Source organism: Pinus tabuliformis, chromosome 5_1 (genome assembly GCF_031772625.1).
Source record: "Pinus tabuliformis cultivar Carrire ecotype Pingquan chromosome 5_1, CPIR1, whole genome shotgun sequence".
NCBI classification, from domain to species: domain Eukaryota; kingdom Viridiplantae; phylum Streptophyta; class Pinopsida; order Pinales; family Pinaceae; genus Pinus; species Pinus tabuliformis.
The window spans coordinates 850139525-850154624 of record NC_142305.1 but is presented as its reverse complement, the minus strand read 5'-3'; the positions used below and the strand labels follow the sequence as shown (position 1 = coordinate 850154624).

At 33.9% G+C, this 15100-nt stretch overlaps 1 protein-coding gene across 1 annotated transcript; it reads right to left on the bottom strand.

The window, feature by feature from the left end:
* Positions 1-13613: 13613 nt before the first annotated feature.
* On the bottom strand, positions 13614-14792 carry LOC149167523 (heat stress transcription factor B-4-like). Its single transcript, XM_089431548.1, has 2 exons — positions 14437-14792; positions 13614-14324 (listed from the first exon to the last, which is right to left on the bottom strand). The coding sequence occupies exons 1-2, from the start codon at positions 14716-14718 to the stop codon at positions 13869-13871; spliced, it is 738 nt and encodes a 245-aa protein (XP_089287674.1). The 5' UTR covers positions 14719-14792; the 3' UTR covers positions 13614-13868.
* Positions 14793-15100: the final 308 nt, after the last annotated feature.

Genomic DNA, 15100 nt, shown 5'->3' with positions numbered 1-15100 from the left:
TAATTTTGGTCTGGTGTTGCACATTAAAATGGCGCTGTGCATCTATTAGCAAGCGTTGTGGACCTATTGGGGAAGTCTGAAACACATGTAACTTGCTATCAAAACACCTCCAAAGCTACCTAATGCTTATTCCAAGTAAGTACAGTCCTCCACCTTGCTAAAGAAAATTTATTGCTTGGTTTATTGAGTTGTGTGATATCATCTAAAGTAAACCCTAGTATATATGAATTTCTTCTCAAAACCCTAGTTAATCATTAAATCACCTCTCACAAGCTATCAAAGGTCATTTGTTGTTCTCTTTTACTCCATTCATACTGAGTTTTCCAAGTCCCATTCCCTATCCCTTAGTCATCAAATTTCAATCCCCAACACCCCACTCTCCTTATCAAACCCTAGCCCTATACCCTATTCCCAAACCCTAACTCCAAAATCCTACATCCTCACTACATGTACTTCATTATAAAACCCTTATTCCACATTATAAACCCTACTCACTACCCTCATTCCCCTCATTCCCTAAAGCCCCAACATTTCCTCAAGCATTCACATCCCCATACATCTCACTTACCTTATATTTTAAAATATCTTCATACTTATCTTGCTCCCACTACAATCCTTCATCTTACATCACCTATCACATTATCAAAAATCCATGGAGGGAGACATAGATTATGAGAGGGAGGAGGAAACCTTCGGTGACATTTCCAGAGAAGCACATGTGCCAAGAAACCCCCACAAAGTGGGAAAGATCATCCGGGAGGAACCTATTAGTCTCACAGAATTGCTTGCTTGTCCTCTTCCTATATCTAGTTTTAGACATCAGTCTTGCTATGAGTTTTGTGAAATGGTGGAGAGGGTAAAGTTTCATCATGAGCTTGCTAGGTTGTTTGTCACCCATCTACATATCGGCCACATGAACCTTGCTGGTGTCTCCTTCACCTTGTCACCTACCACCATTTCAGAAGCAACATGCATCCCTAATGTAGGTGAGAAATGGAATAAAGAACAATATGTGGACAGAGAACATTATGAGCCTTACATTAAGGCTGGATATCACAACAAAATCAGTAGAGTATTTTCCTTCAAATACTTAGAGAACAGTTTTGTCCCTCTCATGAAGCTTATTATCAAGTATTTCACTTCTGAAGGAAGGTTTTCCTGCTTGTTTGCATATCATATTAGGTTGTTGGTGCACTTTACTAGGGTGAGGATGATGAACCTCCCTTACTTTATATACAGGAACATTGAGAAGATGGCCCACTATGTTTAAAGAAAACCTTTTCCTCAGCAACTCAGCAGCATTTACCACTTTTCATTGATTAAGATGGTTGTCTTGCACCAGCTAAACTTGTTGAACATACCATGGGAGACCTTTATTGCCCATGAGATGTTCAAAGGCCCTCAGGTTTAATTAGTGCCTCAGGAGGAAGTAGGACCATCAGGACAGCCAGGTGTCCATGAGACCGAGACTACAGGTGTTCCAGTATTTGTTACTTATGAGAGAGGCACAAGGAGTCTTTTTGTTGTTGCCAGGCGAGTACTATCTCCACTAGCAGTGGAAGGGGTCTCGCCTTCTTCGCCAGATTATAGGCAAATGCTATATCCACCAGGGGTGGAAGGGGCTTTACCTTCTTCTCCAGCTATACAGGTTGGCCAGTAGTCAAAGAACAAAGATAAAGGGAAACAAAGGATGCATGAGGAGGGCCCTATTGAAGGGCAATAGAGGGATTTTATTTTGACGGAGGAGGATGACATTGATTTGGGCTCTCAAGGCTCAAGAATCAAGGACATGATTATCAAAGAGAAGGAGGTTGAAGTACAAGCCTTATCAGTTAACCTTGAGAGAGATAAATGGATCATTAAATACCTTGACCAAGAAAACAAGCAACGTACTGACAAAAAAGATCTCATGGAGCTGCAAATCATCAAAGAAAACAACCAAAGGTCTAAGAGGGCAAAGGGCAAGTTGATCTCCGTTGAACAAGAAATGGAGAATGACCGGGAGTATTTGTTGGAGAAGGTGAATATGCACATGGAGAGGTTACTTGAGAAGGAAAATAGAGAGAAAAAGATGCTTTGCCACATGGCCTATCACTACCTAGCTTGGAACAAGATTTCCAATGCAAGGACAAAGAAGCTAAAAGCCAAGCTAAGAAGAGTTTTGAGGAACAAGAAAGAGTAAGATAAACTCAAAATCTTGGCTGAAGTATCATTGGCTCAACAAAACACCTAAAAATGATTCCTCATGCCAAATTTCAGGAAATTTTGAGCAATTGTTGTCATTTTTGAATTTTGAAATTTGAAAAATAGGGTTTACGAATAGGTGTGCAGCACCATTGGTGCTATGCTTTTGATGGGGACCTCTATTTGCAACATAGCCTGCATATTTGCAATCAGCATGGAAAAATAAGTAAACCCAAAAATATTGAAAATATTTGGACAAGGTCTTGGTCATCAAAAGGGAAAAAAACACCCAAAAAGTGCCCTCTCTACCACTTTTTTGACACACAGGAAGCAGTCTTGGGAGAATCAAATTTTGGAGGGGCAAATGAGCTCCAAATAAGAAAAATCAAATTGTTCCAAAAACTACATAGGAAGGGCTTTCCAATATGCCAACTTGCACCTAATTTGGACACTAGGAAGGCCTCAAAAACTAGCCCTGGAAAGGTGCTGCACATTAAATTTTTGGCACTATGCATTAAACTGATTTTGCCAGTTTTGCCTAAATTTCCATTTTTTTCCTAGTTTTCTTGGAAATCGAATTTTTCCTCATTCCTTGGTAAATGTATGCATGGTAAATGATGAAATTGATGTAAATATGGATGAAAAATACCTCATAGGGTAGATAAATCAAGTTTCAAGTGGTTTTGATGATCAGTGAATTGGTTTCCTAAGTTTTAAAGGCAAGTTGTTCCACTGCCTATTTTTGTGTTCCTAGTTTAGATATGGTTGAAACCACTCGTCTTCTCATGGTTTCGACCCCTGATAGCTAGCTTGAGTAGTTTTGTTTCCTATATCATGTACCTTTTTATTCATTTGTAAAGGTTGGACTCTTGTGGAAGCTCTGAACTCTATTGTATATCTCTACAACAGTTTGGCAAGGAATAAAACCAGGTTTCACAACTATTTTTGTGGGATTCTTGTGACAGTGAGTTTATGTATTGTTTCTTCTTTGTAATGAGGTTTTTTTTTTTTTTTATGTATCCAAATCTATCTTTCTCTTCTAAAACTAAATGAATCAAGGTGAATGGACAAAATACATTGTTGTGCTTTGTCTTGGGAATGCATTTGGTTTTCAATGTTTTCAACTATTTGAAGAGGACTCAAAGTTTCTTTATGCCCTCCTCAACTCCTTAGCTGTCTTAAACTACCATCTCAATCCATTTCTAGTACATAAACCCCTATTTACCTCGCCCTGCAGAACATGAATGTATCTCTGAGTTGATTTCCCCAACCCAATCTGCCTTCTCCAATTGATCCAACAACCAAAACCTAAACAATCAAACCAAAAACCCTAAGCTATTGTACCTAGACTAAAATATATATTGAATTTAGTCATCTGAAGTCATAATTGCAACCATTCTAATTGAGATTGACAAGGAGAGAGCCCTCCCTTGACTTGGTAGGGCTAGTCTAGGCTCTAACAAGTTCAATGTTATATGCATCAATATTTAATCTTCTTTTCATGTGCATATAGTCATATTCTACTTGAAAGAAAATATTTAAACTATTTCAAACAAAATAATCTGATCACTTATCCAAATACTTGAAAATACAACAGGAACAAGCATGTTCCTCCCAGCTAAAGGAATTTTCATTTTAAGAATTCACCCAAAGACAAAAGCTTCCCTTCTATCATAATTTATAATAAATACATGAATTTCCTCTTCCTTAAACCTTAGCAATGTCCTCCTAGTTTAGAGTCCAAACTATTTATTTTCATTTCGTCTAGTCCTTTTTTCACCATAATTCCCACAGGCATTCCTTTCAATCATGCAATATAACTTCCTTCCACTCTGCATGAAATATTTCTCCCATCATTCAATTCGTTGGTGGTTAGGAATATTTGGAATGTTGGAGGTTTGGATTATGACATTTTTCACTTCAAAACTTTCCCACTCCTTGGGCTTCAACTTATTTAACCAATTCTCTAACAGTAAGGTAGCATGATCACTCACGTGCTAGCTCCCACTATATTTTCAAATAAATAATATTTTATTTATAATGTCATATAAATATTTAAATATGTCACTGAGAATATCAAAATTTAATCTTAGCTGTTAGAAAATTATATATTATAGAGCAATGGAACACATAAAATATTGCAGAAATATAAACACAGAAAACGCATAAAACAAGAGAGACACAAATATATGTGGTTCACACAGTTTGGGCTATGTCCACGGAGAAACAACCAGTCCTTCTTTTATTATATTATCTAGCAAACTGAAGAGATACAACCTACAGCAGATCCACTGTAACTCCCTCTTTGCTCTCGATATCCTCTCTCTTTCTCACTCAGAATACAGATATGCATAGACACAATACAATTCCATCATATATAGCGAGGGGTTTCCTTCTAGGTAAAAAAACCCTAAATTAAACATAACTTCTACCGTCAGATCATCTGCCTAATGAACAACCAAGATTGACTAGAAATTACTATACTTTTACAAGGCAATTTTACATCTATTTTTAGCTTCATGGGCGCTGCCCCCGAACCCTCGCTGGGGGACTGTTGGCCCCTAGACCCCCTGGCAAAGGGTGATTAGCCACCCTGGACCCCCGCGCGGAGGGGTCCACACAGCCCTGCACCCCCCCGCATGGAGGGGTGTACAGTCTTCTTAGGGTATACATCCGGTTGAAACCTTTGAATACAAAAGATAATCACGCTCCACACCCAACATTAGGCCCCTCAAAAAATATTTTAATTCAAATATATACAAAAGATATAAAATAGTGAAGTGTTATAAATAAATAATTACAATAATGGAACTACAAGAAAAGAGATCAATTGATCCATACCCCAACATGCAAATGCAGGGGGCTCCTTGGGACCAGGAGGTGGGAAGGCCAATAGAAAAGGAGAGTCCCTAGAAGGATAAAATAAACTTTAGAGGAATGAACCTTATCCATTTTCTTAACCATTCCTAAGGAATGAAAAACGATAAACAGAGGAAGAAAATTAACACCATGGAAAAGAAAGGAGGAGGAAACCAAGAATCTAGAGAATAAGCCAAAAATCAAGGAATAATATTATAGAAAGAAAAACATAAAATGTTGAAAATCCATGGAGAACAAGTGTTCATTACCAAAATAGAGTAAAATAGATAATAGTTAAGCCCTCTAAGAACTATGATGTTCTAATGATTCATATAATTTATCATTGTCTACAACCTAAACCACCCATTGAGCTACATGAGTGGCAACTCCTGCAAATGATGAAGTTTATCTATAGGAATAATGGCTTAAAATAGTCTTATATGTGGTTGTAAGTTACCCAAATTATTGTTCATTGAAGTTAAAAACTCCATTTAATACCTTCATCAATCTTGTATTTCATGAGGTGAGGTTCATTACAATGTGTACCCTACAGGATATAATCTTTCATGCAACCTTGAATAATGTCAGTGGTGTCCGCCACTTGAATTTTATGTTTTATTGTAGTGGTATCCATGTGCCACCGAGATGTCACTCCTTTAACACTCCATTAAAGTAATTGATAATTCTATATTATTAAATACCCCATTAAAATCTCTTTAAACAAAACTTCATAAACAACATTTTTCAAAAAAATATTTATCACTATGAAAGAAGTATATCTTAAAATTTAATATTTCAATAAAAATATTTAATTTAGAAAAGTAACACAATGTCCATACATATGCCTGAATTAAGTTAAAACCATCCTAGGTCCATATTAAATCCGGATTTATCAAATGTCGAGAGGGATCAAATATCTTTTTAGTTTAAAAGAGGTTTGTGCCTAAAGAGATTTTTTCCCTCTCAACAATTGATAGATTTTGGGTTAAGATGGATCTAAACTTGTTTTGATATATACATATACCATATCTAGGCTAGACCCACCTATCCCTTGTTCTCTTCCCTCATGCTCTAATCTCTCCTTCTCTCTCTCAAGCCCTCTCTCTCTTCCTTCCTCTCTGTCCCACCTCCCTTTTTCTCCCCCCCATCTTTCTCTCTCTCTTTCTACCCTCCAACTCTATCACTATTTGCCTCCCTCTCTCCTTCCCTCTCTCTCCCTCTCTCTCCCCCCTCCACCTCTATGTCTCCCTCTCTCTATCTCTCTTCCCTTTCTCTCCCTCCATCTCCCCTTCTCCTTCTCTCTCTTTCTCTCTCTCTCTCTCTTTGTTCATCACTCCCTCTCGATCTCCGCCCCTCCCCCTTCCCTTTCTTAATCCCTCTCTCCCATCCTCATCACTCTCTCTCCACCCTCCAATTTTGTCACTATCTCCCTCTGTCCTTATCTCACCCACCCTCTCTACATCCATATGATGGAGAATTTCTACTCTATGTAATGAATGTTAGATGCAAGGTCTAAAATATTTTACATTTTTATTTTTTGTTGTGAAATGAGTTATGAATTTTTGTCATGTGGTATTGATAAGAAATGGTATTGGTCCATGGTATTCTAACAAAGCCTATTTACAAGTTATTATTGGTGGTAAATTGGGGGTGAATATGCATGGCTAAGAAACTTGTTATATTGTAAGTTTATGGTATGTATTAAGTTTTCATGTACTTATTAATTAAATTTAAATGTGGTCATGTGAGGACAAGACTCTAAGAATAGATTTGTGTGTTGATAACTATTAGTTAGCATTGATAAATGAAAATTACAATGTTTGACTTTGAAAAATAAATATTTATTTTTCAATATTATTAAAAAATATATATGTTTCAAACATTTGATTGGACCATAATTTTTATAGCCTTTACACAATCTAATTCCATGTGATAATTGTCTTACATGTTTTATGCCATAATTTATGGATATGGTTGCAATATTTGTGCATGACTTTAAGAAATTTGTGTAGTTCCTTTTTATTACTAAGCTTTGCAAAAAAAACATTCAAAAATAACTTCCACTCAAGTAAGTAACAAATCTACCATAAATTACTTTCCACCATAATTTAAGAAAGTCTTTGCATAAAAAAAGATAGAAATAACATGTAAAAAATATACTTATAGGTGTTACTTCCCACCATTATTTATGTTCTTTTCAGCACTTATGTTGGATTAACATTGTAAATGTGTAGACTTACCAGCGGTTACTATCCACCAAAATTATGCAAGTTGTTCTAGTTGACCAAGAAATTTACTTATCCACTTCACATCTCAATTTATTGCATAGTCTAAGTTAGACTACGCCTCCATTTATTTATAGGATGATTTTTCTAACAACCATTGTTAATTTAGCATTGATCAATATAGCATATAATTATTTATGAAATTTTTCCCATCATAATTTCTAACTTAAGTTGAAATGGCTAAACTAAATTAAGTTGAAATAGCTAAATTACCATGCAAAACAAAATTACAACATAACAAATAAATTTTTTCTTTAAATATTATTTTCAATTTTTGTTATTAATTAAATCAATATTTAAATATTTACACCACAACAATTCCCTAGTATATTAATTTTTGATAAACCAGCCTTCAATATTCTTTAGGTTAAATATTAAACATTTATATTTACATATCTACCTCTGTACTAAGTGGTATAACATCTGTTAACGCTTAAAGAAAAGGCAATGTAAGATATTTCAAACCGTGTACATTCACTACACATAAATGTCAATTAACCTAATGGGAAAAACGTAACAAAGTTTCAAACCTTCACCGTCTCATTTTCAACATAAAAAAACGACAAGTATGACGTTTACCCACTCAATATATACAAAGTATAAAATGATGATACGTACTCAGCGTAAATTTGCTTCCAAATACTTCAGTAAGATAAATAAATAAATGTATGTTAATGTCAACCCAGATTTTAGTATCACTCGTCCACAAGAATTGTACATTTTGTAATGTCTTAGCGTATTGGTTCATATCTGATGAAATTTAAGGTTACGATGTTTATTCTCAAATAATAAATTAAAATTCTAAATAATAATAAGAATAATAATAATAATTTATATATATATATTAATTTAATCATTTTTTCCATTATAATATTATTATGATTAATTATATTATAAGATTATTTTGTGAATGAAAATTTATATATAATTAGATGCTACATGGAAAAATATTAGATTTAAGAGTTATCATTAATTATGGATAATCTTGTTACAATATTGCATACACTTGTTACATTAATAAAACTATTTTTTTTGTTTGGTTGGTTGTAGAATTTTTTTTGAAAAAGTGTTTAAGATAAGCTTTTGAATTTTTTTAGAAAAAAGTGATACAACAACATAACTAATTTCCTTGAATTCCTGAGAAAAAGTGTTATAACAACATAACTAATTTCCAATATTGTTTTTAGAAAGATTTCCACATAGTGCCCATGATGGACCTTTGGAATAGGCCGATGCTTGGGGTTATTATGCTCAAGTAGAGGAGTGTTACAAATGGTTATTATGCTCAAGTAGAGGAGTGTTACAAATGGTGGTGTTGTATGGGAAGGTTTTTCCAAATTTAAGAATAGTAAGGTTTGTTTGGAAGATATTAAGTTTAGGAATATTGAGGGTTAATTGGAAGAGATTAAATGAAATATAGGATTAAATATTGGAGTAATTTCCTTCTTATAAATATTTAGAATTAGTAGTTATCAAAATATCAATTGTAACTATATCATTGAAAAATGATAAATGGAAGGTGGAAAGGATATTATAGATTTGAAAACAATGGTAAATAAATGAAACATTAGATGTGGGATAAAAAGATACTCCTTTTTGAGAGGTTTGTTACTACTATTCTTTTATAAGTGCCTGAAAATTGGATATACAATATTTTTAGAGAATCATGGTGAAGGATAGACTAAATCCAAAAAAAATTACAACTTATAATCCAAATATTTAAGGCATTATGCGTTTCCTATTCTCTTCATCTAACAAAACATATTCCTAGTTACGAATACATCTATGATTAGGTACCTTATATAAAAAACTTAAATAACATGAAAGACAAGAGAATTTCCAAAAATGCTTTAACTCCAACTGAAATAACCATCAACAGAAGTAGGTATTTCATAAACATGCTTAGTCATTAGTGAATCATTTAGGAATAAAGAAAATTATCATTTTATATAATAAGGATATTATTCAAAATGTTAGTAAATATAATTTTTTTTGGAAAATTATGTTGCTATAAAGAATTAGAGAATAAAAAAACTAAGATATTAAAAATAAGTAATTCTTAATCTACAAGATCAAAAGTATTTTTTAATTTAATCACTATAAAAGAAAACCATATTGTTGAATTTATTATTTTATATAACTAAGTCAATATTTAAATAAAAATATTTCTTATCTTTAAAACATTAAAAAAAATTGAAGATAAAGATTAATTTCTCTTAAATTATTTAAAATATATTGAAAACAAAATTTCATTTAAATTTTTTTAATGTATTACTCATTTTTAATTTAGCAAAAATAATAAACACAAAATATCTTTATTAGTATTAATAAATTCAGTAAAATAAAAATAAATAAATAAATAAATAAATATACAACTTTAAGAGTAAGAAGACTTTTTTATTATTATTTTTTAGATTTTTTTATCATTATTTATAAAATTTGTTTATAGTTCTAAAATTAAATAATTATATGTGTAATAAATTTTGATTTAAAATATAATTAAATTATATATATATATATATATATATATATATATATATATATATATAAATAAATTAACTAAATTCATAAACAATTACATTATTTTTTTCCAAACTATAGGGATTAAAAATAAAAAAAAACTTACTATTATCTTAAAAAAAAATTACGTATTCTCATCACTAAATAAAACAACATTACATGGAATAACTTATTCTCATTACCGGAAGAAAACAACATTACCGAGAATAACTAAATAGTGACAAACAAGGGAGTAAACTTTTATTAATCTATTTCTTTAACCGAACTTAAATAGTTTTATGTCATATTCCAATATCATTATTAAATTATATATTTATAAAAAATATCATTTGTATGTGAAAAAATCATTTCATTTTGAAAAAAAAAAAATTCACATGTTTAATTTTACTCCATTCAATGTTGGTTAGAGTTTGTTTTTATATTTATAAGAGTTATTTCAAAATTTTGAATCTTAATTTGTATTACCTCAAAATATCAAGTTACAACATTCTATCCATTATCTATGAGTATTATACATGATATTATATTTACTATATTTTTAGTATTAGATCCCACCATTGGTCATAGATTTTTCCTTTTTTCCATTTTACTTGAGAAAATTGTTAGCTAGATATAATTGGGACAATGTTTTTCATATTAGTTGGTTCCTTTTCAATATAGTGATTCACTATTGGGTACATTTTTACCCACTCCTTATGAGAGCCATAATTATGGCTAAGTCACTTTCATTTTTATTTGATCGATGGACCTCATCTTATGAGGGATGAGATGGTACCACATGAGGCTTAGCTAAGTACCAAGGAGTTTGATTGGTAGTAGATGAGTGGCTAATTTACTTTTATTTTTATTTGATGGGTGAACCTCATCTTATGAGGGGTAAGATGGTACCACATGAGGTTGAGCTAAGTATGAAGGAGTTGGATTGGTAGTAGATGCCTTCTACTGTTGTGAGTTGTCTTGCTTTTTACCCATAATGTTTTTGGCCCCTTTTGTTCCCTTTGGATCTCTCCACTTATGCCTGCTTATCTAATAATCCTAGGAAGAAAAGACCCCTTGCAAAAAGGGGCATGCATTTTGAGGATGACCTGGATGTTAGTAATTCCTATAGTAGAAAGTAGTGTTTTCATAATCCAATGATTGAAAGGAAACCCTACCCATATAGTTGAGAAGGATTTTATCACATTTTACCAACAATTTATTGTAATTAATATTTTTTTCATGTATTTTGATTGAATCAAAATGTTTATATAAAAAGATGTGACAAAATTTCATAGTACAACTCCGCGATGGGGGTGGGTGAGTGGTGGCAAGAGAACATCGAGGAGGGTTCCCACTAACCCACCGAATCCAAGAATAATAAGGCGAGGGTGGCATGACACACCTCTGCCATGCACAAGAGCATGTAAACAAAAGTTAAGATACTGTGTAGGCAAGTTAAATTTATATTCAAGTTATATTTTAAGGTAATGTTGTAAAGAAGAGTTCACTGTATCTATAGGAGGTTGGGACATTAGCCCAACACCCCTACAACTTGTGATGGCTTTATCTTATATTGTGTTTGGTTGGCGTTAATGAGGTTTAGTAAGGAATTTAGGGATTGGGAGTTTTTTGGGAGTCATGTTTTTGCAAAAGGATTATTGTGGCCTCTCACGCATATCATGTGGGGTCCTAGTATCTGGATTACTATGCATTCTCGATTCTAGATAGGCTCAAGGCAAACATACTTGGAGGTTTTCCATTTCTGAACGTACTCAAAGAAGTGCTCCCTTTTGAAGTCTCAGCGTAGGCATAAGGTAATATGGTATTTTTATCTAGTATTAGTAGTGGGGTTGCATCTAGTTGGTTTATTTTAGATTTTTGGCCCTCCTTTGGAAACATCATTGGTTATGTTCCTCAAGTTTATGTAGCACAGTGCATAATCTATGGATTTTGGGTCTCAAGTATATTTTTTTTCTTGGGGAGGGGTGGAATCAAAAGGAAACTACATGATGGTATTTTGTCAAAACATCCTCTTCATCTTGTCTTTCATGTGGAAGGTTTTGTATTTCAATAAATCCTATGGTTGGGGAGTTGCCAATCTTCCCTATATGAGTGGGAATGTTGTATTAGCATGTCTGAATGAGTTTCCCCTATTTTGGGAATAGTTTAAGAATGTGGGTTGTGTGGTCAGTCCTTCCCCTTCGACTTGCTTGTAGTTTCCTAGTGTTCAGAGCTTATTGCAATTTTGGGAATCTTATAATGCCAAGTCAATGAGGAAGATTGAGAAAGGGGGTTGGTGAGAGATAGAAATAAAGTTGGAATCACGAGGAGGCATTTTCCGAGGGTGAGGCATTAGAATCCAACCTAATCAACACACCTGGCATTCACAAATCTCGTAGCGGATAGGAAAACCTTTGTAGAAATTTCAATCATCTCAAAATTCTCTTGAAACAACTTATTAGGGACATGAATGACGAAAAAAGTGCACTCATTTCCTTCATGAATGACCTCCAGAGAAATCAGTGGTAGATGCACTACGGACTAGCAAGTCTACCAAGCAAATGATGGCATCTTTAGAAAAAGTTGGAACATTTGTAAGGTAGATTGGTGCACATGGAAAAACATGTTCAATGTGAATTCCAACCTCTAACATCACCTAGTTTAGGACCAAACATAGTTTAGGACAAAACAATCCAGCTAGAGTAATATCTTCTAGAATATAATGACACCTAGCTGCATTATTATTTTACTAGTGTTTTGGGCTTATGTACTCTTTTATTGTTGGATGGAAAAGTACCTCTCCCAATATGATATATTTTTTGACAATTACCTAATAGAAAAAAAAATTGATTAGAGTTAAGTTGACATGTTATCAGTGAAATGTAAACAACCCTATAATCTAACAAAACAATATAACATTTGTTACCTACTCTATTTTACCTTTAAGAAAAATCTATATATATATATATATTATTATTTTGAAATACGTTCTCAATTCCTCTTTTAATTTTTATTTGCATTAAATTTAAAAATTATTTAATAAAAATAGAAGCATGTGTTCTCCTTATAATGAGTTTCAAAATTTCTAATATAATGTGAAAAATGATAAACTAACCAATAACTATAAATGTAAATGCTCACAATTTTGTTATGTCTAGATAGGTGTGTCTTGCTATAGTCAATAAGTAGATCCGCTAATGGGAACGTCTAAAGGGAGCTACTCTATGTGGCTTGCATGAGATATAAAGTAATTAATGTACAATTGGCATTTTTTTAAAAATTTAATACATTTCATTTCAAGTTTACATTCAAGCAATATTCTAGAAGCTTTTGGTTTTTTCTCGCGTTTTTCTTTGTCAAATTGGTTAAGAATTTTTTTGGAATTTCAATTTTTAATTGTATAATATTATACAAGAATTGGGTGTAACCGATGTTTTTCAGGTTACTTAATCTCTCTAAACATTGAAAACCTGATTCTAAACCATTAGAATTCACAATAACACCAAAAATGAAATCACCAAACTCAAAATAAACTAAAACAAAAAATTCTAATAGTTAGGCTGCTCCCTCTGTGCATGGATGAAAACTCTGCATCGATGAAAATAATAAAATATCAATATAGAGGCATCCACCGAGTGTAGCGAAATACGTGGCGTTTTAATTAACGCGTGACAGCCCCTGCAAGTATATGCGAAATCAACACAAGTCTATCAGGTCCGCCACAGTAATGACAGCAACTGTAAAACTCATATGCCCGATAAATAAATGCCCATGGAACCGAAAAAATCTTAAAAAAACAAACTTAACATTCAGTCGAGGTAATAGTAAATTAACATACAGCATAATATTGATAATTTTCGCAGACTCATATTCTTAATATAGACAAGGGAGAGCAACTAGTCTTCAATATAGAACACCAATTCGTTGTGAATGGGATTTCATTCATGTGGAAACCATACAGCTCAGCCCATGACCTTAAAATCATGGAAGTGGTCTAAAGAGATAATATCTCCTACCGCTGTAAGAAGATACGGGGTTTTCCTAATAAAGAGGGACTCCGAACAATTTTGGAGGAATCATATTGATCGGCTCTGCAACTTCTGTCATTGAACTACTAGGGCTGCCGTTGTCTATTTTCGATCCGTCCATGTCGGTTAATGAAGGATTATTGGTGTTGTGCCCACTAAATAGCGTGACATCATTGCCGCATATATTATGCAGGCGGGCGACCTCCGACAAGAGCAACGAATTATTTCTTCGTAGTATCTCGTTCTCTTCCGAAAGAGAAGGGGCCACCGCCGGAACGCAGGAGTCTTGTACTGTAGATAATGAATTAGGGTTTAGCGATGTTGATTTATCATATTCAATCTGCGGTGGCTGCGCGGTGGAGGTACTGGACGGTTTTCTTCTCTGGATATGAGAGAGCAGATGTGTGTGGCCCTTCCTGAACAAATCGTTCGCGAACTCGCACCGTCCCCGGACTATTTTTCGAAATCCCTACACCATCAAATCCATCAAGCACATTAACGCCCTATATTTTCTTCTGCGTTAGCCTACTTTTACATTAGAGAAATATGTAAAATCATTATAAAACAGAAGGAATTCTTACATAGGTATTGAGCTGTCGAACAAAGCTGGAGAAATTGGTGTGGTTGAAATAACATGGCAGAACAGACGCCGAGAACTCTTTGGGGCGCCATACCACAAAGGTGTTGTTACGATCGCCCCATGAAACAATGTGGTCTGTCGAGGGATCATCCACTAAACGGTATGTCTTTACCAGAAACGGAGAGGCCACTAGCCTCCCTGCATGCCGAACACCTCCAGCAACTGCCATTAGGACTCTACCGCCGTTGGTAGCTTCCTGATCTGCAGCAGCCCTTGCTAACATTATTTACAGGGCGTTAGCAGCTTCGTTTACCTGGAGCAGCCCATGCCAACATTATTTATACGCCCCCAGATTAGCCGATGAATACAATGAGTGATAACGAAGTCAAGTGTGGCTGCATTGTTTCTTTCTTCATCCAATGGAAGCTTCTGTCTCAGTAAGAAATAGGGAAGGATTCATTATACCCACGAGCACACCAAAACATGGTACGCTTACGTGATAACCCAAGTCAAATTTGTTGGATTCTGTCATTGTCAAAGCCGTCGGAGTCAATGGGGCTTTCATTTTCTTCTCGCACATTATGCGCATGTTAAGTAATCGGATTCTCAGAACAAGCCAGACACTGAATATTGTTTTCAATGTTTATTTTAATTTTAGGTTTTGA